Raw genomic sequence first — 24,957 nt, forward strand, 5'->3', positions numbered from 1 at the left:
CCTTGATGATATGCAGTACTTGGTTTTGAGTAGTCTATGTAAGAGCTGCTGGATAGACAAAAAAAACTCAATATTGTGGTATTATATCACCTATCGATATCTAGACTAGAGTCTTAATTAAGGACACAAGTTCAAGAATCTAGGGATAACTCTAAATAACTAGTTGTCCATGACTCTGAAGAGTTAAAATGTGGGAGATTATGGCTTAGTTCCTTAGAAAGAGTGTTGTGATATTTCCTTCTGGCGCAGAGAATGCAGGCTATAATTGCTGCAGCACTATGTAAGGTTGATATAGGGTTAATTATGTGAACAATTTTGATTTCCAAATATTTGATTGAAAACCTTTAGCACCTTCAAAATTCAACAGCTAAAGTCTTAAGCAAGCTTTGACATTGTGATCGGATACGCCCAACTTTCTGTGCCCTACACTGGTTACTAATCAACTAACATGTTAAGTTCGCCATGTATAGTTCCTTGGGGCATTTCTAAGTACTGGTCCTCCATTCATTAAAAACACAACAAAAAAAAAGTCTCTCCAATACCATGCGGTCTCCACCTTCTTATAGTACCTAAATTTAACAGTAACCGTTTCAGGGATAAGGGGTATATTTACAATGCTCGGTGCACTTTTAGATACACTCAGAAAACTTTCTAATCTTTATTAAGCCCAACGGCACAAGATGTGCTGCTGGAGGTACTTCTGTCTGTTGATACCAAGGTGACACCCCTGGGAGGATGGATGCGCTCTAGAAAACACATTAAAATATCAATAAAATATTCATCAGGGGAAGGGAATGGGTACTCAATTTCTGGGGTTGGGGCGGAAACTTGAAGGACCGATTCAAAGGCCGCACAAGACAATGCTCTTAAGCAAAATACAAACAAATTATTAGTTTGTTATTTGCTCTTTTACAAATTAAATAAGATGGATTTGTTTGTTAACTTTTCAAACAAGCTAGTTTTAAAGTACAGGAGATTCTGTAACCTCAATTGTATAGTCTCGGTACTCCTTTGTTAGGACCTGGAATTGATATCCTTACAGGGGAATTAAAAATTCACAAATCTGCATGCATGTGGATTTTTGCTCACAAATGTCAATAGCCTTTTTTAAAGTATAAAGTATAAACCACCTTTGAAATTTACAAAAGTGTTTTTGCTCTGATAGACTTACAAAAGCGAAGGTTTTTGTATGAGTAAATTTACTCCTGTGAGAAATGAGTTGAGTGTTCAAGGGTGGCAATGCTGTGAAATGCTTTGCACATCCACAATAAATGGAATTAGTACTTCTCTGGAGTGGGTCTTGTTAGGAACACCAACAAAACTGGTGAGGATGTAAGAGAATTGGTTTATTTTCTTTGTGAAGAAAAAAGCATTTGGAGTTGCTCAGGAATTTCCACATGAACACAAATCTCACCAATAAGTGAAGAAGCACTTTCGCTCATTAAACACCCAGGCCTACTGGTTTATAACAGATCTATACATTGCTCAATACAGCTCGAGGGACGTTTCAATGAGCTACTCATAGCTTGCAACCTAGTAATGTGAACTGGACTAGCAGTAAATTTAAGTTTCTACCATATATCCAAAAATAAATTTAGGCCATGTGTTTAAAAACTTTTTGCATTTCTTAACTAGCCAAATCACAATTTCGGCCCGTTAAGAAATGCAAAACAGCCTTTTCCAATGTACAAAGGGCTCTGTGGCCTTCTAATTGCGATTTCTACCTGGCAGAAATAGTATTTTGCAAATACCAAACTAGGAAATCGCAAATAGGGATGTTCCTATTTGCAATTTCCAAACCCCTTGTAGATAGCATTTCCGAAATGTGAAATGGGCATTTAGGAAATTATATTACAATTGAATCCAATTTGATGGTAACCATGTGGAAAACCAAAAAAGGCACACAAAAAAAATGCACTTTTTGCAGTGACTTGAAGAAACACACACTCGCGCCGAAGAAATAAGAACTCTTTACAAGAGCACCACTTTTCCTTCCCTTAAATTCAAGGGGAGGGTGGGGGGGACCTTAAACCCATAGGGAGGAATGGTTTTGCATTTCCAAAATAGCACTTGCGACTCCATAAGAATCGCTATTTGGAAAATGGGCATTGTAGTACATTCCAGTTTGCATTTCCTAGATAGCGATTTCTTAGGGTTCGCTATTTAGGAAATCATTAGGAGGTTTTGTACACATGGGACTTAGTGACTTTGCATGGATTTGCACAATTTGAATTTTCAGGTTAGGTAGAATATTTCTACACCCACAGTTCATAAAAGCATCCATGTAAACATTTCAATTTGCGCCCAAGGCAGGGTAGTGTTTGAGGCCAGCCTCCTGGGTCGGCATCTTTACTGAACTCATTCGACCCTTTCAATATTCTGTAACTCACTCCTTCGGGCAGATTGGCAATCAGTCAGAGTTCACGAAAGGTCAGCGATTTCACAATCTTACACAAAACTGGGATGGCATTTTTGTGGGATGCTCTAGGGAGAACAATTCTGGAATTCCTTAAAACCTTATGTTAATTACGTACAGTGAATAACTACAAGGTCAAAGTTCATGTCGAAAGAGTGATGGATTCATCCCGTGTCAGGGCAGGTTGCATGAACACAGTTTCATGTATTCATGCAGAGTCACGGATGGGACGTGGCTTTTTGGGGTTTCAGAAACGTTTTTGGTACAGGGGTGCACAAACTCACTAGAAGTCTAGGGTAGCTTTACCACAGCACTTCCCCCTCAACGGGTACAACCCAGACCACGTCATACAGAGAACTCTGGGAGGCAACGGGGATCGAAGCTGTGAAAGTGGTGCCCTAGGAAGTGGCACTGGAAGAAGGGGGCGCTGCAGCACCCGGGAAAGGTGAAGTCATTTTATGTGCACAATAGGTAGCAATCAGGGCCACTGGAATTATGCGGCAGAGGAGCACCAAATTACGCAGCAAGGTTTTCTAAATTATGCGGCAAGAAAATTTGAATCATGCATCTTAATGCCGCACATTTTTGATAGGATTACTTCACTATTTTGTGATTTTTACACATGGTAATTCTGTCTGGACAAAGATTTCACCTCAGTAGTACCAGTTTAACAACCAAATACATAAATAAGCAACTGAAAGATTACAAGTTACAGTGCTTAATTTGTGCTTGTTGTTTCAATTGCGGAGCACCGGCACTTACTTTTGAGGGCCGCCACTTATTTCTCTGCTTCAAGTATTTACTGCTATCAAAAGACACATCTGGGAAAGACGGTGGAAGAGAAAGCGAAAAGCGTCACAAAGGGAGAAAGCTGCAAGAGTAAGCTGAAGGGGCAGGGAGCGGCTGGAAATGGATTAAAGAGGTCTGAGATGGCTTCAGGATTACGCTGCCTCAGTATTCTGTGTTTGAATATTTAATTGCAGCAGCCGTGTTTTTGAGAGAGAGATTTGGGCACCAGCACGTTTTTATTTACAAATTGAGCACTGACAAGTTAACTTTTGTGAAGTGTCTTTCAAAGCGCCCAAACACATAACACCAAATTTTTAGTAACGTTTGATCCGTTTGAGCTTGAAACACTTGTGTTTGTTAAAATCTACAATTTATGCAGTAGATGATAGATTATACAGCAAATCCTTAATTGTGTGCAAAAAGCTGCTGTCAGCAGAATCACATAAATTCCAGTGCCACTGGCAGTAATTAAACATTTAAGAATCTTTTTCTTGGAGTGTTTTGCTAATGTTTAAAAAGATTGAAATATTGCATGTAACTGAGTCAGAAGAGAAGTGTTTTCTTTTATTATTACTTTCTAGATTAGAATAACCTGTCTGCAAATTCAGAACCTTATGTATTGGTTACTAACTTCAAGAAGACTGAGAAAGGTTACCAACCCCCCAAAATCTAAAATATATATATATATATATATATTTTTTTTTAATAGTTCAGTCATGTAACAATATTTTATTGCAAACCGAAGTGTTAAAGATGCATAGGGCCTGATTTAGAGACTGGCGGAGCGGTTACTCTGCTACACCGCTGATGGATATCCTGTCCGCCGAAATAGAAATCCCATTACAGCCTATGGGATTTAGATTTTGGCGGATGGGATATCCGTCACCGTTGCAACAGAGTAACCCCTCGGCCAAACTCTAAATCAGGCCCATTGTTTCTTAAAGTTGGGTGTGACAGGAATACACATGTAAAGCTTGGTCTAAATACACAAACCAAGGCATGTTTGTTTTTACTTCGAGAGACACATGGAGGGAAACAGCCTTAACAACACGGCTCGAACCATGCTGTGCAATTGCAACGCGGCCCGAACCACAAATGCGACTTGCCTAAGGGAAAGCGTTGTTGGACTGATGTTGGACTTTAAGTCCAACACTTTTGTCTTTTGTGGTGCAGACTGGAGTTGGAATAGTAAATTATACTATTCCAAAGTCCAGCGCCTTCCCAAAGGCAAGTCGTTGTAATGACTTGCGTGGTAAAGGAATGCGCTGTAGAAAAATTTTTGGTTCGGGGCTCGTTGTTGAGGCAGGCGTGGTAAATGCCTGAGTTGTTCTGACTTACAACGACATGTGGACAATACTGTCATTTATGATTTGTTCCCTTTTTAAATATCATCCTTTGTAATGAAACTGACAATCGTACAGCAGTTTTTGTGCTATTCACAGTAAATTCTATTGTATTACTGCCAACAATTGCCTCATTTCGCTGTAAACCTAAAAAAAGTCCACATTCCTTTTGGTGTAGATCTGTCTCCGCCAACGAGTAGCTCGTGAGCTACTGTTAACTTTCCAGCTACTTGTAAGTACCTCTCCTGTGTCCAACATACCCTGCTGATATACATGTTTCTGCTTGGTTGGATTAAGATATGTATACCAAAATTGTAAAGCGTGTGTTTCAGATTCAAATGTGTTTATTTTCAGAACTCATAAAGCTGATTTTTTTTTGGGAAAAAAAACACTGAATTTCCCAACAAATTTTAAAGCTGATATTTTATTGATAAGTCATGTGGCGCTGGGGAGATTTACTGCTAATATTATTAGGTTAGTGGCAGGGAGATTGCAGCTATGGCTATAATGTATTACCCTTGTAGAGGCGTCCCAAATTGATAAACCTTTTCAAGTCGAGCGTACAAGCGCTCTGACGTGTTGTACTCTATCTGTGGGCTTTTAATCACACCCACCATTATAACTTGTTCATGGGCTTGCCTTTCAAAAATCCTTTATCATCATTGGTAGATGCTTTAAGTTTGTCCCTCCTTGGGGCAGTTTTGTTACCGCCTTGGCCATCGACCCCGTTACATGGATAATTGCATGTTTGCCGATATGTCTGACTGCGAGCAAACTTCTTTTTCCTTTAGTGTCTCTCCTTCGCACTCATGGCCACTGTGGCACTTTGAATTGGCTCATTTATGTCAACTGTTTTACTTTTCATTTTCAATTTATGTGGCAAGAAAAGTCCAGTTAGGAATTTACAATGCTAATAGCTCTAACTCGAGCAAACGCAAGACCCATTGCATTGCAAATGCTCGTTTACATTTCTGTTGGCAACCCTACCTGATGCACTAAGGTGATCACTGCTGACAATCTTACATGGGCTGGCCACTAATGTAATCTTGTCTGATGTAGCCAATATTACACCACTAATATTAATAGCTCAGGATGATTTTCATTAAACACAAGTAGCTCTTATCCCAGAAAAGTTAGGAGACCGCCTAGTGTAAATGCTGATGAGCTACATTATATATTTATTTAATTTCAATGTATTATGCAACATTGAGTCTAAGCGATACCAGTATGTTTTACAGCAAAACTTCAATACTGCATCACCTCAAGCAGGAGCTGCTGTACATAGAACTGGGTCACATGCAGGGATGCTTTAAACTACATCAGAGAAACCACTAGGTAATATTAAGATGTACATCTGAAATGCAATTTTTGTAGTGCCACTAATTTTTATTACACATGTTTAATCACTGCAGAAATATACAGTTTGAAACACAAAGGGATAACCAGACTGTTGGATCTGGCATTCTTGGTGTGGTTTCCCCCCTAACTTTTTGCGTCAACTCTCCTGGTTTGCTCCACGTTGCCGGCTGTAGGACGCTGCACTCTTTACCACTGCTAACCAGAGCTAAAGTGCTTGTTCTCTCTCTTCTTAAAACATGGTAGAATTAGCTTATACCCAATTGACACATTTGATGTACTTGTGAGTCCCTGGTAAACTGTCACTACCTTTGCCCTGGGCCTGTAAATAAAAGGCTACTATGAGCTTGCAGGATTGATTGTGCCACCCACTTAAGTAGCACTTTAAAAATGTCTCAGGTCTGCCATTGCAGCCTGTTTGTACAGTTTTAAACTGACATTTTGACCTGCCAAAATAAACCTTTTTTGCTAGGCTCAAATCGCGCTTTTTAATAATATATATATATATATATATATACATACATACATACATACATATGTTACCCATAAGGTAGGTCCTGGACAGCCCAGAGGGCAGGGTACAGTGTATGTAAAAAGTGAGACATGTACTTCTTAGTTTTAAATGTCCTGTTGGTGAAAAACTCTTCCATTTGTTTTCACTGCTGCAAAGCTTACCTCTTCCATAGGTTAACATTGGAGTTACCTTATTACATTTAATAAGTGATCATTTCTAAATGGGAGCAGATAGTCAGATCATGTTTGATGTCTTTGGAATTGTAATGAAAAATCATCTCTAGTGGTGGAGTAGAATTTTAATTACAATTCTGAAAATGCCACTTTTAGAAAGTTGCATTTCCTGCCTTAGCCATTTAGTGCCTGCAGCCTGCCTCTGGGTCACATGACTGGGTGTAGCTGACAGCTGGGATTTGTGCATTCCTTCTGCATAGACACACACACAACAGAGAGCTAAGGTGTGCTGGGATGGGCCTTCATTGGTAGAATGGGAGGGTGGAACTGTGCACAGCCCTACTTAATTGAACAGGCTGTGTCTTGCCTCCACACAATGGGCTGCAAACCCCCTGTAGTTAGTCTGGAGACAGGACAGGAAAGGCAGGATGCCTGTGAACATCAAAAGGAAATACCTAGAAGCTTCTGCCACTTCTAAGGAAGGCACAGGTATAAATATTGGACCACAGACGCCAACTCTTCAGTACACTTCTAGACCTGTGGATACTCTGCCAGGAAGAAGGACTGCTATGCTGCTGAAAGGGCTGCCACTTTGCTGGACTGCTGCTGTGAAGGACTACTGCTCTGAAGGACTGCTGCCTGCTGCGCTTGTGCCTGGATGAGAAGGACTGGACCTGCATCTGTTGACCCCGATCCCTAGAGTGACTCCAAGGCTAGTTAGTTGGCTTCCTGACTAGAGCCTCAGGGACAGAAGGCTCCAACAACCATGGACCCAGAACCTGGAGTCTGCCATCTGTGAGTCCTACCAAGCGTTGCCACTCTAGTCCTGGATCGTTGACCTGAAGGTGTTATGCCAGCCCATCTGTGGATCCATCTGTGAAAGCAATGCATCACTTTTGCTGTGCAGCGCAATCCTGAGCAAAACTGACGCATTGCTTCTGCTGCGTGGGATCTCCCAGTGCAAGGACTCTGCATAGACCTCGCAGCCTGCATTAAAACTACCACTGTGCATAGCTTCACCAGCACAGGCCCACGCATCGTAAATCTTTCATCGACTTCAACCTTGACGATTACCCACATTCTTGCATTGCAGCCTTGCAACTCTTTGGAACCAACACATCACCTCGACTGTGCAACGCATTCTAGACATTGGACTTCCCATAGCAAGCCGTCGTTGACGGAACCGCCGATGACGCTGGACCTTGCATCGCAGGTACATAGCTCTTCGGAACCAATGCATCGTCTCGGCTGTGCAATGCATATTCGACGCAAGACCTGACAATGCCCTGCAACCAGGATTCAAGGTACTCTTGACCAGCAGGCCTAACGGGGTCCCTGTAGCCAGTGAGACCAGATATCCACGGCTGGTGCTTTGTGGTGCTACTTTCTCTGAAATCTTTTAAATTGCATATCTCCAGTTCTACTGATAGGATTTTTTGCAATTTTAGAATTGGACAAAATTTTTCTAAATTGGTGCGAGATTTTTCATGTGTTGTGTTTCCACTTCATTACTATTTGAAGCGCTGCATAAATACTTTACGCATTGCTTCTAAGTAAAACCCTACTTCTCTGTGCCAAGGTATCAGAGGGTTAAGCAAAAGTTAATTTGGGGTTTACTTATGCCTCACTCTGACGAGGACTGTGGTAGCTGCGTGGGAAATGTTTTACCCACTTAACCATTAGCCCAGTTTCTCACACAGACTTCTGCAGAATATCTTGATTTTGGTCGCTTGACTTTACATGACAGTAACTCTGCAGAGTTTAAAAAGATGCTGGGTAATCTGGTTATGATATATTTTTGTACTGTGAGTTACTATATGAACATCTCTGCTATTACCAGGACTTGCAGTGCCCACCGGTAAATTATACAGTGGCGCCATCGATCTCCAAGACATTTTGTGAGCTATCCCTGGCAGCTTTTTGCTGACTGACAGAGTTCAAAACCACTGGAGATGAATGTGTTATCACCAGTCATTGCCCATTTTTTGCTCTCCAGATTGGTAATATTGTAGAAAGGGTTGTCAGATTTAAAAGTCAAGATCATAATCTAGGCCCCTGACATTAAACCAAATCTCCATTTTTCCATCCGGTTCAGCTCTTTAGATATCATAGTATTTCATGGAGGGAAGTGTTGAGGCTCAACTCCCTCTTAGACATTCCTGGTCATGAGTGTCATTCACATTTTGGATCTTCCCACATTACAGTCAGTCGGTGTTGGAAATGTCAGTCATTGCATCTGGTGTTTTGGTTCTTCACTGCGTCAGAAAATCACTAAGCGAAGGAGTCCATATCCGTAGACAATTCCTTGATGCTGACGCTGTGTATTCTTGCCCAGTCCTGGGCACAACCAGGGCTTCTGGAGGCTGACATAACCATGTAAAGGGCAAGCTGCCAAGGGGTACAACATGCAATCTGTACATGGCAAGCTTTGCAACCATCATCCCACCAGGGACGGCCAGGAGTCAGAGAGGTCTGGGGAGCTCAAGCACAGCAGACATCCTTCACATCTGAACCATGGTATTATTAAATCAGCAGCAGTGCATTCAGATGGGTGCTTCCAGTGGCACCCACCCACACCAAGCACCACGCTGCCTGTACTTCGAGTACACGCTAGGTGTTTTTTGGCACAGAAGAGGAGGTGGATGTTTGAGAGAATTGGTGCACCAGGCTTTATCATGCCAGGCTTCATCATGCCAGGCTTTATCATTCCAGGCTTCATCATGTCCTTCCACCTATTCCCCTTATGATGGGCCACTGTACTGTTTGCAGCTTCCTGCTAAGGACCCCTTGACTTTCTCTCTGCAGGGAGAAGATGTGTTGTTCATTTAGGCTCAGGATGCAAGCAAGCAAACTCACAACTACCTCCTACTGACACCATTTAGGATGAAGATGAGGTGCTATAGGCTCTTGTTGAAGAGTATGAGAGCTTTACAGACCTCATCGGGAGACCAGAGCATGCCACTGGACCTCCCTTGCAAAGGTTGGTCACTGTAGTTATAATTTGCATTTGAGACAAGACACTGTGCTCCTTGTAGAACTTATACCACAACCATGTGCCCATTGATCAGGATGCAGATGAAGGGAAGGCTTAGTTTGGTCTTTTACAAACATCAATTAATCTTTACTCAAAATGACCCAAAAGGCGTCTATTAAGCATTCAGACACTCACATTTACACTTCTATAATACACATTTACTCACCCGCTCACTCAATTCTAGCATTCAATAATTTGCCCATTGATAGACCCCTCCCCACACACACACACACAACACACACACATTTCCTGACAATGGTTTCGCCAAGAGCCTCCTCCGAGAACAACCTGATAAGGTAACTGTACAGGGAAGCCTTCTCCAAGTGCCTCCTTCAGGAAGAATTCCCCAAGGGGTTTATCAATGGCAAGAAAAATGACGCTCACCATGAAGAATCAGACCTTCATTTTGGACAATCCAATAAGACAGGCTCTCAAGACGAAGATCAATTAAGGATAAATTGTTTGATTTTTTTTTAACAAAATGCTATGCATATAAAAGCTCATATTTTACACAGATGATAAAAATTATATTCCATATCAAGGACATCTTAATGACCACATCAGCAAAGCTTCACCGTTGCACTTCGTTTAATAAGTAACCTCTTCAAGAAAGCGACTGCAGGATCATAACATTCAAATTGCAAGTATTGCTCTTTGATAGCTGAACACTGAAGGAGCAGCCTTGAAGTTCTCTGAGCTTACCCACTTAGCCATCGCCCATTGTTTGTTAGGTCCATTTGTCAAAGCCAAGTAAAACATGAACATTGAAAAATGCAATCAGTCAGACAATTAAACAGTACAATCCAGTATCTCATGTACTGTTTTCATTAACGCCACCCCGCCCATTTCAAAAAGCATTGTTTTATTGCTAACTGAACTGAAAGAAACATCTAATATATAAATTACATAATGGATCACTTGTGTAATATGTTCCTATATCGCCATATTTTGGTTATGGTGACCAGGTCTGACTCGCAGGAGGATAAAGGGGTGAGGCGGCGTGGTGAGTAGGGGGGGGGGGGGGGGGGGGGGAGGACCAAAAAAAAAAAAAAACCTTACCTTTTTTCCACACTGATCCATCCGCTCGGTTCTCCTCCGTAGTTGCAGGCACAGGCTCCTAGCTTGCCCTGCGTCCATTCCTAAAGCTGTTCAAAGCAGCGCCAGGATTGGCTGGGAGCCTCTGCCTGGTCTCTCCAAACCAGCAACGCAGTGCCGGCTTGGAGAGACCCTACTGCGCACGTATGTTTGGCCGGCCCGAGACAGCCGGCCAAACATACATGTGCTTTGAGGGGGGAGTGCTGTGCACTCCCCCTCCATCCCAATCATGCCCATGGCCCCGCCCACTTTTATAGTAAAAGCATAATGAACTGAGTTTATTATGTTTTTACTATAAAAGTTTTTCAGATCCTGCTGCTGGCTGGGGGGGGGGGGGGGGGGTTAACTCTCCTCTGCCCTAGTGCAGGAACCGCCCCCTGATGGTGACATTTACAAAGCAATCTGATTTTGGCGTCATGGTGGTTTATGATATCAGTGGAGATCCCATTGATGGCAGTAAGCAGCCATGTCACTAAATTACGGTTTACGCATTCGCTTTACGTATCATTGCCTTTGGGGAGTGTAGTAGTAACACTTACCCACAGTGTAAACCCCCATCATAAGACATTACTGCATATACAAAGTCATACACTACCATGCACTTGCCTTTGTTAAGGTCTTCAGTGTTCCATCTGACGTTTGTTGAATTATGGGGTGAGCGGGTAAACCCAATTTTGGGAAATTTCTAGTTCTGTCCATGGAACATGTGATAGCTGAGAAAAACAAAAAATACATTATGTACACAACAGAAAAGAATGGTGGGGACTATGTGTACATTAATGGGATTTAATTTTACAATTTTTGTTTCAAACTCAATGGTTTGCTTTTAAGTAACGAACAAATCTGTAACTCATCGTTTTTTTGTTTTTTTTAAATGTTAAAAAATGGAAAACAAGAACATGGGCTTCTCTTAATGATTTGAAGTTTCCTAACAGTCTATAAACAATCTACTGGAACCAGACTCAAAGACATGCAGAAATGTCAGAGCAGGATTAGGATCAGAAATAGTCTCAGCATCCCAAAAAACAGTGGCCCACTTTCAAGGATCACCCCTTTTGAGAAACCCTGCTTGGTTAGTTATCAGGGGACTTTCTTAACATCAGCAGCCAATAAGGATCCACTGTTACTCACTATGCCACTGGAAACAAGCTGCACCCGACTGGCGAGACCCAACCAGGGTGAAATGGGTTGGATTGCTGGTGTCCAGTTCAGGGAGAATCCGGCCTGGCAGTTTGGGCTGGACTGTTCCTACTGAAGCAGGGTCAAGACTGATTTGCATATGGCTGGATCCAAACTGAGGTGGCACAATGTGCAAAATAACGATGCACTGGGATGCGTCACCGAGTAATTACCAGAGGCGGAGATTAATTCAAGCATTCTATCCATCACTTTTTTGCATACTTCATGCCACTAGTACGTCACTCTTAGTCGCGGCACACAGTATCGCTAGCGTGCCACATGAAGCTTGCCTAGTTAGGCAAGTGGCGGAGAGAAAACAAGTGAGGGATAAAGCCCATGTGTTTACTATTCTGTCTTAGGGGTACCTTCTGTCTGGTGGGCATGGCCTGGGTGTGTGTGGGAGGGTTTTGGGGTCACACATGATGAACAGCGGGATGCACTCCTCCTGATGCTGTCAAAGTGTAGCTATGCTAGTGCCTGGAGGGAAACGAAGCAGAGAGAAAGCAATGACTGCACATGAGCTACCATCCATGGTTTTTTGCAGCTGTGGCAATTGATAGCCTTGTGGGTAATGCAGAGTGCCTTGAAGGCAGAGTGTTTGACCAGAGGGAGCAGTGAAGCGCATAGAGCTCTAGTCTTATGGGGTCCCCTGGTGCAAGGTGTAGGAACTGCTTTGTGTCAAGTTTTAGATCCTTTGAATTTGTTGGAGTACAAAGAGTGGGGACACCAAGATAAAGTCAGTTTCTGACTTTTGGAGGCTGCAAAGGGTGAGCGCGGCCTGCAGGATCTGAGGTAAGACTAGAATGGAGGGAAGATGTGTGGAAGAGCTTGAGTGGTGTAAAAGACACTTCTTATGACAATTTTCTCCTCAGCTCAGTGGGAGGTCAGAGTCCATGATCACTCCGAGGTTTCTTACTTCAATTAATGTCGACGGCGGGTGCGGTCTTCCTGGGGCCACATGGTTGCAGGTTGGCAGTTCCCGCTGTGACACTGGTGGGTTGATATTGTGCCAACCAGTGTCTCTATAGCATCATTGGATTGGCATTGTGCGCACTAGTGAGTCTGCATTATATTTATATTGTGTACCCCAATGCCCTCAGTGAAAAGGTATTGTGCTCACCAGTGCGTACCCTAGTGTCCTCAGTGAAAAGGTATTGTGCTCACCAGTGCGTACGCCAGTGTCCTCAGTGAAAAGGTATTGTGCTCACCAGTATGTACCCTAGTGTCCTCAGTGAATAGATATTGTGCCCTCCAGTGCGTACGCCAGTGTCCTCAGTGAAAAGGTATTGTGCTCACCAGTATGTACCCCAGTGTCCTCAGTGAAAAGGTATTGTGCTCACCAGTGCGTACGTCAGTGTCCTCAGTGAAAAGGTATTGTGCTCACCAGTGCGTACGTCAGTGTCCTCAGTGAATAGGTATTGTGCTCACCAGTATGTACCCCAGTGTCCTCAGTGAATAGATATTGTGCTCACCAGTGCGTACCCTAGTGTCCTCAGTGAAAAGGTATTGTGCTCACCAGTGCGTACGCCAGTGTCCTCAGTGAATAGATATTGTGCTCACCAGTATGTACCCCAGTGTCCTCAGTGAATAGATATTGTGCTCACCAGTATGTACCCCAGTGTCCTTAGTGAATAGATATTGTGCCCTCCAGTGCGTACCCTAGTGTCCTCAGTGAAAAGGTATTGTGCCCCAGAGCCCTCGGTGAATAGGTATTGTGCTCCCCAGTGCCTCACTATAAGCAGTGGATTGGTACTGTGGCACCAGTGACTCACTATTATCAAGGGGTTAGTTCTCTGCCCAGCGGTGACACAGTGTCTTTTTTAGAGGCTCACTATCATTGGTGGATTGATACTGTACTCTACCGAGGCTCACTAATATCAGTGGATTGGTATTATGCCTACCAGAGACCCCCTAACACCAGAAGATTATTATTAATGTGGCACCAGGGACTCAGTATCATCCATGGTTTGGCACTGTGCCCACCGGTAACTCCATGATATTAGTGCATTGATATTGTGCCCATCAGTGCCTCCGGGACTTCAGTGGCTCACTGATGTCATACTCCATACACTAACGGAGTGATGCTAGCAAACAACCATTAAAGGAACCTCAGGCAGCCTTGACGGTGCAATGGAGGTTAGGGGTGTCTCAGGATTGGGTCCGAAGGGGAGGACCCCCCCCCCAAAGTGGTTCAATGTGTCATCCTAGTCAATTAACACAAAGGCGGATAACGCATTGGGATCGTGTGGTCTACGGTGGTGCTTTTTGGATAGACATTAGAACACGGGGGGGAGGGGAGGGGCGGGGGGCAATAGCAGGAGAGGTGCGGGAGCCCAATGGGGTACAGTAGGGCTGCATGTTGGTCCCCTGCTGTTTTGCAGACACTCACGCCACCCTCATCCCCGCCTCTGGGGAACGCATTGCTTCTCGCAGCTAATGGCTGGTTAAAGTCAACTTTTATTGACACCTTGGCACACAGTGTGTGTGTGTGACACTGGAGTAACTTGATTCCAGCAGTATTGGTGCCTGCCATGGGAGGAACCCCCGTGTGTTAGGGTGCTCAATGAGGTTTGTAGGGATCTCAACACGACACCTCAAATTGGCCACATTGTGCGATCATTCACTTCACTCTCGGTCCCTCAGTTTCTGAAACTGACCAAGATTAGGAGCGTTTAGAAGAGGCAACAGATCCGTAACCTCTTCTAAGCGCTCCTGTTTGGAATTCGATTATTTAATCGCGGCGTGTTTAATTGAACATGTTCTTATTTTGACAAAAGCCTTTCTAAAACAACTTTGTTGAACTGGTGCTAATTCGCACTGAAGGCTCGGTTCCTCTCTATTTCGTACATTTGATAATAAAGGGTAAAAACGGTCTATGAAACGAAAAACCAAATTTTGTATGTGTAGTCAAGTTTTGAAATCCCTCAATATACGTGTGACTTTTCATTAAACAAGTGCACCGCACTGATTTTGCCACAATAGTATCAGTTCCATTCATTTTGCGTTACACAAATTGAGTAGATTCAGTTTGTCCGGCTTTGAAGTTGGTTTGCTGCGGTTCGTTTAAGCTATCAGCATCCACTAAATCTGTTCATTTTCTTTTTTGTCTATATAAGTGCAGGTTTCCAGGTGTTGCCACGGTAAAAGCAAGCAGCCCAGAGATGCTCGGTGCAAGTGAGAGGCCATCACCACAAAACACATTTTCGAGGAAAGTTAAATATTTTTTTTTTTAAACACGTGAATGTGTGAAACACTGAGGTAGAATGGTCACCTCACATCTGTCAACTAGCCCTATCCCAGGTGTTGCACCCTGAACCGCTCTTAATTTTGTAGCCAAAGTACTGAACTCGTCATCACCATAATTCTTGAACGGCGCTACTTATCCATTGCTGGGTATCTAAGCGCTGGTTACAAGCTGATCAGGGACATCAAGACCAGAATGGATGGATTTTCACCAGTCTTCTAATAGATATAAGGCACTGACGTGATGCGAATGGACTACAGTAGAGCGTTCCACGGGTGACACACGTAAAAACTACCAACAAACAGCATGCTGGAACTTGTAGTTTAGCATTTTGCACTATACGTATGGGCTCAAAAAAAAAGACTCCAGCAGGCAAGGGCTGTTGGAAAAAAGACGAAGGCTGTGTGGACGTGTCACACTTGACACAGAGCCGCTTGACAGATGTGCCTTTGCAGATTAAAAGTAAAATATTAACGAGACACTGTAGATAATTCATTCCACTCACCGACTGCTGCATACACAGAGCAACCAAGTGCCCTGAAGTATGGAGCAGAGAGGCTGTGACAACAGGGAGCTTATAGGATAAATGAAAACACGTTGCTAAGCAACACACATGAGAGATACATAAGCGGGATGCGAGGTGTGTAGTAAATTAATGAATAAAAGAAGAGAACGGAACACAAACTTCAAGCTACCCCAGGCCAGAACTCTCGAGCATCCCAGATCCCGGACAATTCAATTGAAAGTTGCTTGTATAGCGCACAACTACCCACACCTGTCCTCTCGGCGCTGAACAGTCCAGGCTTTTCCTCTGCATTGTGGTATTTATAGTCCTAGTCGTTAATGGGTTTAACTGGACTACAAATTTCAGAATATAAGAAAGACAGGATTGGATGAGCAACTCGTGCATAGAAGGAAGGAACTTGCGAACTGTAATTTACTCTCGGTGTTTGCGTTGCATTCTGGTACTTGCAGTCCTGTATTTAGAACGGGGAAAGTATAACTGCATGCACAGCGATACAAATCAATAAAATCAGGGTTCTCCGTGTGAGCTAGAGGAGGCAGCCTGAAAGGTATAGGGTAAACAAATCGGTACTGTGCGCTGGTGTTAGGGGGGACCAGGCACAATCTAGGGGGCCCACTTACCTTCCACCGTGCTCAGCAGCTGTGGCCAGCACAGGACCCCCAGGGCCAGGAGACATAGAGCTCTCATGGTAGGCGAGGGGACGGGTCCCAGGGCTGGAAGTCATCTCTGGTCCCCCCTGAGCCGCGCCGTGGATGGGGAGGAGTGGGGGAGGGGCTGGAGAGAGGAGGGCAAGCAAAGGCAAGCCCTTCACAAACACTGCAAACAGACACCTTCTGCAAGCAAAAATACCCCCGGGAGCCGCACGAATACCACGTGAACTGCCAAGACCTTTCCCGGTGCCTCCAAAAACTGACCTCAAAGTCTCCCGAAGCTACCGCGTTATTTTCATGAACTTCAATATATGCCTTGACCATTAAATACTTTTAAAAAATAAATTTAATCTTCCAAATTTTGTGCCCCTGCCTGCTGCTAACTTCAAGATAATGAAAATTACGTTATTTTCATACGTATTTTTACCGGCTTTTTTTTTGCCGTTCTGGGTAACCTAAATTATTGTCTTTCATCCAATCAACATCAGAAGGAGGAAAGGCTATGTTGGCCCTGCCTAAACTTTACCTTGTAATCGGTAGATCACGAGCAAGCGTCAGCTGCGAGTGTTTAGCTCCCGTAACCGCCCTGCCAGCTTCTTGCTCCCCATATAGGTCTTTGTTAGACTATGCGCAGGGCCCCTGGAATTATGCGGCAGGGGAGGGTCAAATTATGCGACAGGTTTGAGTAAATTATGCGACAGGAACGGCCAATTTATGCGGCACATTTTATAACAGTATTACGCCATTATTTCGAGAATCTATAACCTTGGTAACACTGTATGAGCACTGGCTGTACCGCATTAGTATCAGTTTGACATTCAAATATAGTGGTAAGCAACAGAAAGGTGACCAATCGAGCTTTACAAAGTGTGCGGCAAAACGTCACTGCATTCTTAGTAACTTTTGAACCGTTTGAGCTAGATTTTTGTTTGTTTGTTAAATCAACAGATTATGTGGCAGATAGATTATATAACAAATGCGGCAAATCTATAATTATGGCAAAATCGCCGCGGGCGCACAATCGCATAATTCTAGTGACCCTGACTATGCGGCAGGTTTACCAGATACACCTCGCTCTCAGGCGTGGATTTGCCTCTTTGAAGAGAAACAAGACTACAAGTCCCACAATGCACTTGGGTTATTAAATGGACGTCCAGGACTGGATACACCGCGCGACCGTTCCAGATTTTTGATGTGCCCCAATAAACCCCCTTAGCTACCTCGGCGCCTCAAACGTCACTTGCTTTTTGTTGGGCGCCTTTGGGGCCGTCGGGGCACTTTCAACATGTGGCAGCAGGTGATATTGTGAGGCTTTCATGGAAAGTTCGTATAATTGCAGTTAAGAAGCTAGGTCGTCTCATAGAGCTGGGAGGAGAAACCAGCTAGCGTGGTCTGCATGCGATAGAAAGTGAAACACTCTATAGTTATCCAATCATAAATACGTTTTGTCATATTACAAATATTAAAACGGAAAATGCTTAAGGTTATCAAGTCAGCAGATTAACAGAGAGAGCAAAGCCAGGTTTCTGGTTTGGCTGTAAATACAGATGTGTGTACTAAGCCTTTGCATGATCCAGCACCCCTATGATACACCAAATGTCCTGCAAAAACATGGCACAGACTCTTTAAAGTTCAAAAAAAGTTATCTCTTCAACAATTGTGTTTCAGTTTAGTGCATTAGATTATATCACTCCATGCATGACTGATAGTAAAAGTAACAGTTTCTGAACATGAAGGTAGAAACATTCAAGAATAAATCAATCACTCAAACATTTATATTGGGTGACAAATCTACTGTGAGGGTTTCAAGGCGCTGGAGTTGAAAACTGCTGCATGGAGGTATGATCATTGAAACATCTAGGTCTTCAGTTCTCTTCTGAATCGCTGGAGTGACGGTGCGGTCCTGAGTTGCAGGGGGAAGTTGTTCCAAGCCTTGGCTGTCAGGCGCGAGAAGGAACATCCTCCACTGTTGGCTTGACGGATCCGTGGGGTGTCTGCAGGGAGAGGGAAGCTGATCGGAGGTGTCTGGTCGGTTGGTGGAAGGTCAGGCGTTTGTTGATGGGCCTTGGCTGACAGGTGCGAGAAGGAGCATCCTCCGCTGTTGGCTCGACGGATCCTTGGGGTGCCTGCGAGAGGGAGGGAAGCTGATCGGAGGTGTCTGGTCAGTTGGTGGAAGGTCAGGCGTTTGTTGATGTATGCTGGGCCTGCGTTGTGTAGGGCTTCGTAGGCGTGAGTAAGCATCTTGAACTGGCTATAGAATACATTGTGATGAAAGAATCATGAAGTCAGTTTGTCACATGGACTGTAACTATATGACCAATGCTGTTATATGCGGGGCGATATCACTGTATGTTACACCATCATGTAGTAGATCTGTTTTTAGGTAGAACCCCGCTGAACTGAATTACTTCACAGTACGAGACCGGCAGTTCGAGGAGGTCGAGGAAACTGGTGGACAGTGAAATAAAATGATTTGATAGGATCACAAAATTTGTTTATCCAGGGAAGCCGGGATTTGGACCCAGGTTTACCAGTTTCACCTCGTGCAGAGAGGGAGTGGATGGACATATTTCCTCCTTTTTTCAGTGTAAACCACAGGACAAGGATTTAAGTCCAACTCACAAAAAAATGTAAAAGTATGGGTGCAGATGTATATCTTTATCAAAACGCTGTATTTATGATTTTTTTAAAATTCACAAACACTTCGAGAAGTGAACATGTGTAGGTGCACCAGGCATACGTTTGAATGAATGAGTGAATTACTTGTAAGTGCATATTTCTAATAACGGCATCTTGGCATCAAGTGTGATCTGATAATGCTAGTTACAAAGCAAGCGAACTTAAACAAAAAGATGTGTCTTCTAGGATTTCTGGAAAGAGGAATGATTTTACCTGACTTAAAAAAACAGTGAACTATTCCAAGAAACTGAGAAGTGGAGAGAGTGAGAAGATAGATACTGCACAAGGTTTGGATGGCAGGTCCACCAATGCTACAGAAAGCACCAGGTACCAGGCATAGCGCTTTACATTCAACTGTTCACGGGGTGCCAGTGAAGTTTCCATCAGGCTTCCATCACAAGTTCAACTTCCTCCAACCCAAAAACCAACCTTAAAGCCAGGTTCTGGAAGAGATGAACTTTGAAAGTCAAACCTACACAGGAAACCACACCTACAACTACGGCTCTCACCTGTAAAAGGATAACGGGGAGGATCTTTGGGGCTCATGTTGGAAAGTACAAACAAAGACAACTGAGTTGACTTGACTTTCTAAAATGAGATTGTTGTACAATCAAAACTCACAATTTTGACGGTGCATGCCAAATGAAGCGGGGCATCTATCTGCATTGGCCAAAGCCGGCCCTCTGCAGACTGTCAGGACCACAGATCAACACCTTGGCTTGATCAACGTTCCCTTTCCGCACAAGGGCTCATCCAGGGCCAGACCAAAGCGTAGACTGGATCTTTCACAGGCTTTAGTTGAGTTGAAAGATTAACTGAGTGTCATCAGCATAAGACATGCCGCCCAGGCCAAAGGCTCAAATGATGTGGATCAGTGAGCTCATGTATATGTTAGAGAGGATGGGAGACAGAGAAGATTCTTGAGGAACCCTGCACATACCTGGAGCACATGTGGACCGAAAGGAGGACGAGGACAGAGAAATAAAATGTAAAATGAATGTGAAATAAATGAAAAGAACCAAAAAGAGTGGTGTGACCAAGACCAGCTGTTGCCAACCGGTCAAGTAAGATGAAATGGTTGCCAGTATTGAAAGCAGCGTCCAGGTGCACCAGGATTGGCCCGGTAGGATGTCCAGCATCCGGGCTCTTTCTCGGCTTCTCCTGCAGGCTCGTCCCCGGGGAGTACCACTAGGAATGCCTTGGGACATCTCCTATTGGCTTTTACATCCCCTCTCTAGAAATCTACATCTACCTGGAAAGTGAGTTAGTTTCCCCTTGGCCTTGAGTAACTTTTTGAGTATTTCCACAGTGGGAGGGAGTTAGATCCGAGTTTGTGAATGCCCACAAATGTACAAGTGAATGGCATTCATAAACAAGGCCACCACACCTTGTAACATTTACTTCCCACCACTTGAGAGGGTTTTTACTACTGGGAGTTTCTCTACACTCGTGGCAAAGAAATCTGCCAAGAATCCTTTTGTGAATTCCCGGAAGCATAAAGGAGGTAAACACATTTGTGAATATGTGGTTAATGATTTTGTGTTAAATTAGTACACAATGTTTAATAAATATATACATATCGCATTAAGTCAACCTGACACTCCTGTTCCACACACACCTGGATGACTCTGGCACGACCACCAGTTAAGTTAAGATTCTTTTTCACAAACCTGTTTTAACTGCTGTCTTCATTTGTTTTCTGCATCTGTTTGGCTATTTGCATTTGTATCTTTTGATTCTGTGTCAGGCACCTCATGGTGAATGAGCACTATAAGAACCAACCCTATATAGAGCCTGCATCGTGTTCTCTCTCCCATTACTCAACACTGGTTACACATATATTTGTGCTCCAAATAACATGTTTTATTGGGTCCTACTTATTTTGACCTGCATGATGCAAGTTTATTCCTGCTATGCCAATGAAAATCAGTGCTAATAACAAAGTGTGTATGGAACAAATGTACTAATAAACACACATTGATTAATGTAGGTCAAATTCTAGTTAACTTAAATAGTACAGAGGAGGCAGTGTGAGAAATCCTTCTTTACTGACATACAGATTGCTTGGTGCTATGACTTAAGAAAGGAAAACAACTCTAGTTAACAGGCCTCAGCTTACCATTTTATGTCACTTCACAAATTTAACCCTATGTACCATTTCTTCAAATACCTCTTTTTTATACCGAATAATACAAATGAAAATAGCACGTCATACATCACATATGCAGTTCCACTTAATATATTACTTTTTACCATTGTTTTGGAAGGGGAGAGTCATCATGAACCACCTGAGACTTCACCTCGGGTCATGGCACCCTCCCTACACTCACCAAGAGAAATAAATAACACTTGTTACACTCTACTCATCTATCTGTTGCTCGTGGTAGTTATAGTTGGATCAAACGTTCCACAGGAAGAGAGTTTTTGTTTTGCTACTCACTTTGGCTCTGTGTGGTGAATCTTCAACAAACTTTTCAAAACCGTTTATCCACCTCATCTCCTAACTTGAAAGTTTCAGGGTGATCCTTCAAAGGGGGGGGGGGGGGGGGGGGGGGGGGGGCAAGAAAACTGGGTGTCCCAAGATTTAATTTCCTCATGCATTTTCTCATTGGAACTTTAGACACGCTACGGCCCTAACAGTTGAACACAATTACACTAAACTTTGCAGAAAGCCAGATCTTTTCACAGAATGCACGCTTTTGTGATTTGATGTAAATCCGTTCAGTAGTTTTTGAGAAATTAAGGTAAAAAATGTGTAGATATCTGGATGGTCAGGTATGCAGGACTTCTGCATGTGTCCCACGGGCATACAACGTCATACAATGGAACAATCTGATTGGTCTAGAGGAGGTTTTTTTTGCCATTCGGCTGTCACACTCCAACTCCTAACCAAAGGCTATACCTTAGACCATACTTGATAAAGTTTTCCAGCTCTATGAGTGCTGACATGAACCTTACAACACCCAGGATCTACCTTTTTAGATACCGGTCCCAAAACCTCTTTACTGATTTCATTATTTCTGTGCAGGTTCCAAATGCTCCATGATATTCATCTATTACTTTCTTAAAAGTACCAGGTGCAGTCAAAGCATTAATTTAATCTCTATATAATACCATTCTCCACTTCCAGTTAGAAAAGTACCAGTGATTTTGGCTAAGGACTTTAGGAACTAATAATTTACTGATATCTGTGAAACATTCTTTGTTAAACAGTGTAACTGAGATCTTTGGAGGGAGTTTGCAAAATTTATGTAATTTGCTTTCATGTAAATTATGTAAAACGTTGGGAAAATTAAGCAAAATTACACAAAATGTGAATCTGTAATTTAGCGCTATATTTCAGCGCAAAATGTGTTGTCGCTTCAATGCTTTACACTGGGATGCATTTCACACTACACAAATAGTGCAAAAACACAATTGCTGGAAACAGCAGCTACTCATGTTCTGTTTGTGTGCTTAATTCCTGTGCTCCGAGGCTATATTTTTGCTGCGATCAGCGACATAATTACGCAGTGTGGCATAATGTCAAAAGTTTGCGTTACTGGCGTAACTTGAAATTCCCACAGTTATTCAAATAATGCCAGCGAAATTTCATTTTCACCACAGGCCTAATCTTTAGGATAGTAACATTCACAAATAATGCTATCTTTTCTCTGACTTTGCCATCCCTTAAATCCTTACACTCCCTTCGAAATAGCTATTCTGTTCCACACTACAAATCTCTGTTCATAAATTGACTGAGATATATAGGAGAACTGTTAGAAATGGGGTCTTTGGTTGACAGTCAGGTTACCCCCTGTCCAAGCAAGGACCCGCTCTCTAGTCAGGAAAAGTCACAAACAATCCAAATTATGCTGTGCCCACCCTCTGGTGGCTTGTCATTGAGCTGTCAGGCTTAACTTAGAAGGCAATGTCTAAAGTATGTGTGCAATAAATCATGAAATAACACAGTGTAACACCACAAAAATATTCCACACAGTGTTTAGAAAAGTATAGAATATTTATCTGGTTAAATGCAGGTCAAAACGATCAAGATTTGATAAGTACACGTTGAAATATCCCTTTAGAGAATGATAGAAAGAGTCTTTAAAAGCAACAAGTGTCTCTTGCAAGCACGAAGTCCCTGGTTTGCATCTAAATTATCCGCAAGGGACCGCAGAGGGGGAGATGCGTGGAAAACAGGGGGGTGTGCGTCGGTTTTTCAGGGCGCACACAGACGATGCGCCAATATTTTTCACACGGCCAGGTCCGTGGGTCGATTTCCGGCATGAAGACTTGGATCCTCTTCGGGTTGCGGGGTATTTGGACGCCCTGGTGATGATGCGGAGTAATCCTGGAAGTGCAGGACGAAGTCACAGGAGCTGCGTCGATCCGGTGGGCGATACAGGAAAATTTCTGTTGCGTAGCAGACACTGCGTCGATTCTTCTTGCAGGAAGTCAGCCTGCGTTGTTCCGGTTCGGCTATGTGTCGATCCAGTGGGTCGTGCTTCAAAGTTCCGATCCCAATGCTGGCGCTGCATCGATATCTACTAGGGGAGTCTGGCTGCGTCGTACAGGTTCGGCGTGCAGTGATTTTATCACCACGATGCAGGCTGTGCGTCGTTTCTGGCAGGCTTTTCACAGCACAAGGAGTTCTTTGAAGGATGAAGTCTTTTTGGCCGTGAGACTTCAAGGAACAGGAGGCAAGCTCTATCCAAGCCCTTGGAGAGCACTTCTCAGCAGAGCCAGAGGGCAGCAAGGCAGCAGGACAACAGCAGGGCAGCAGTCCTTTGCAGAAATGCAGTCAGATGAGTCCTTTGGGCAGCCAGGTAGTTTCTCTTGGCAGGATGCAGGTTCCGGTTCAGAGTTTCTTCACCAGTGGTATCTTGTCCAGAAGTGTCAGAGTTGGCAGGGTCAGAAGCCCTGTTTAAATACCCAAATGTGCCTTTGAAGTGGGGGAGACTTCAAAGAGTGGCTTAGAAGTGCACAAGGTCCCCTTTTAGATCCATCCTGTCTGCCAGGGTCCCAGTAGGTGGTTTGGCAGTCCATTGTGTAAGGGCAGGCCACTGTCCTTTGACATGTAAGTGTCAGGCCCTCCACCCTCCCAGCCCAGGAAGACCCATTCAGTATGCAGATGTGTGCAGGTGTGACTGAGCATCCTGTGTTTCGGGTTGTCTGAGTGAAATGCACAAGGGAGCTGTCAACTAACCTAGTCAGACGTGGATTGTAAGGCACAGAAGGATTTAAGTGCAGAGAAATGCTCACTTTCTAAAAGTGGCATTTCTAAAATAGTAATATTAAATCCAACTTCACCAGTCAGCAGGATTTTGTATTACCATTCTGGCCATACTAAATATGACCTTGTTACTCCTTTCAGAACAAAATCTACCACTCAAGCAGTATATGAGGGTAGATCTAATGTTAGCCTATGAAAGGAACAGGCTTCACAGTAGTGGAAAATGAATTTAGGAGTTTTACACTACCAGGACATATAAGTTACAAAGGTACAATTCCTGCCTTTTCCCTACACAGCACCCTGCCCTATGGGTTACCTGGGGCCTACCTTAAGGGTGACTTATATGTAGAAAAAGGGGAGTTTAAAGCTTGGCAAGTACTTTTAAATGCCAAGTCGGATTGGCAGTGAAACTGCACACACAGGCCTTGCAATGGTAGGCCTGAGACGTGGTTAAGGGGCTACTTATGTGGGTGTCACAATCAGTGCTGCAAGCCCACTAGTAACATTTAATCTACAGGCCCTGGGCACCTGTTGTGCACTTTACTGGGATCTTACAAGTAGATTAAAAAAGCCAATTGGGTATGAACCAATGTCACCATGTTTTAAGGGAGAGAGCATGTGCACTTTAGCACTGGTTAGCAGTGGTAAAGTGCGCAGAGTCCTGAAACCAGCAAAAACAGTGTCCAGAAAGTGGAGGGAGGCAGGCAAAAAGTTAGGGGTGACGACCCTCAAGGCTGTCAGGTC

General features: G+C 43.6%; 1 protein-coding gene across 5 annotated transcripts in view; it reads right to left on the reverse strand.

Moving 5' to 3' along the window:
- ADAM33 (ADAM metallopeptidase domain 33) overlaps window positions 1-16,926 on the reverse strand; it is a 109,053-nt gene extending 92,127 nt beyond the window's left edge. Inside the window, exons 1-2 of one of the 5 annotated variants that reach the window (XM_069205138.1) lie at window positions 16,846-16,926; window positions 11,327-11,433 (exon numbers count right to left, since the gene is read on the reverse strand). In XM_069205138.1, the coding sequence (XP_069061239.1) occupies window positions 11,327-11,419 (93 nt within the window). In that variant the 5' untranslated portion in view covers window positions 11,420-11,433; window positions 16,846-16,926. Of the gene's footprint in view, window positions 1-11,315; window positions 11,436-16,289; window positions 16,547-16,845 lie in introns of those variants that run through there. The other 4 variants (XM_069205157.1, XM_069205132.1, XM_069205147.1 and 1 more) reach the window with 4 other exon arrangements.
- Window positions 16,927-24,957: the final 8,031 nt, after the last annotated feature.

This window comes from Pleurodeles waltl, chromosome 1_2 (assembly GCF_031143425.1).
Source record: "Pleurodeles waltl isolate 20211129_DDA chromosome 1_2, aPleWal1.hap1.20221129, whole genome shotgun sequence".
Taxonomy (NCBI): Eukaryota; Metazoa; Chordata; class Amphibia; order Caudata; family Salamandridae; genus Pleurodeles; species Pleurodeles waltl.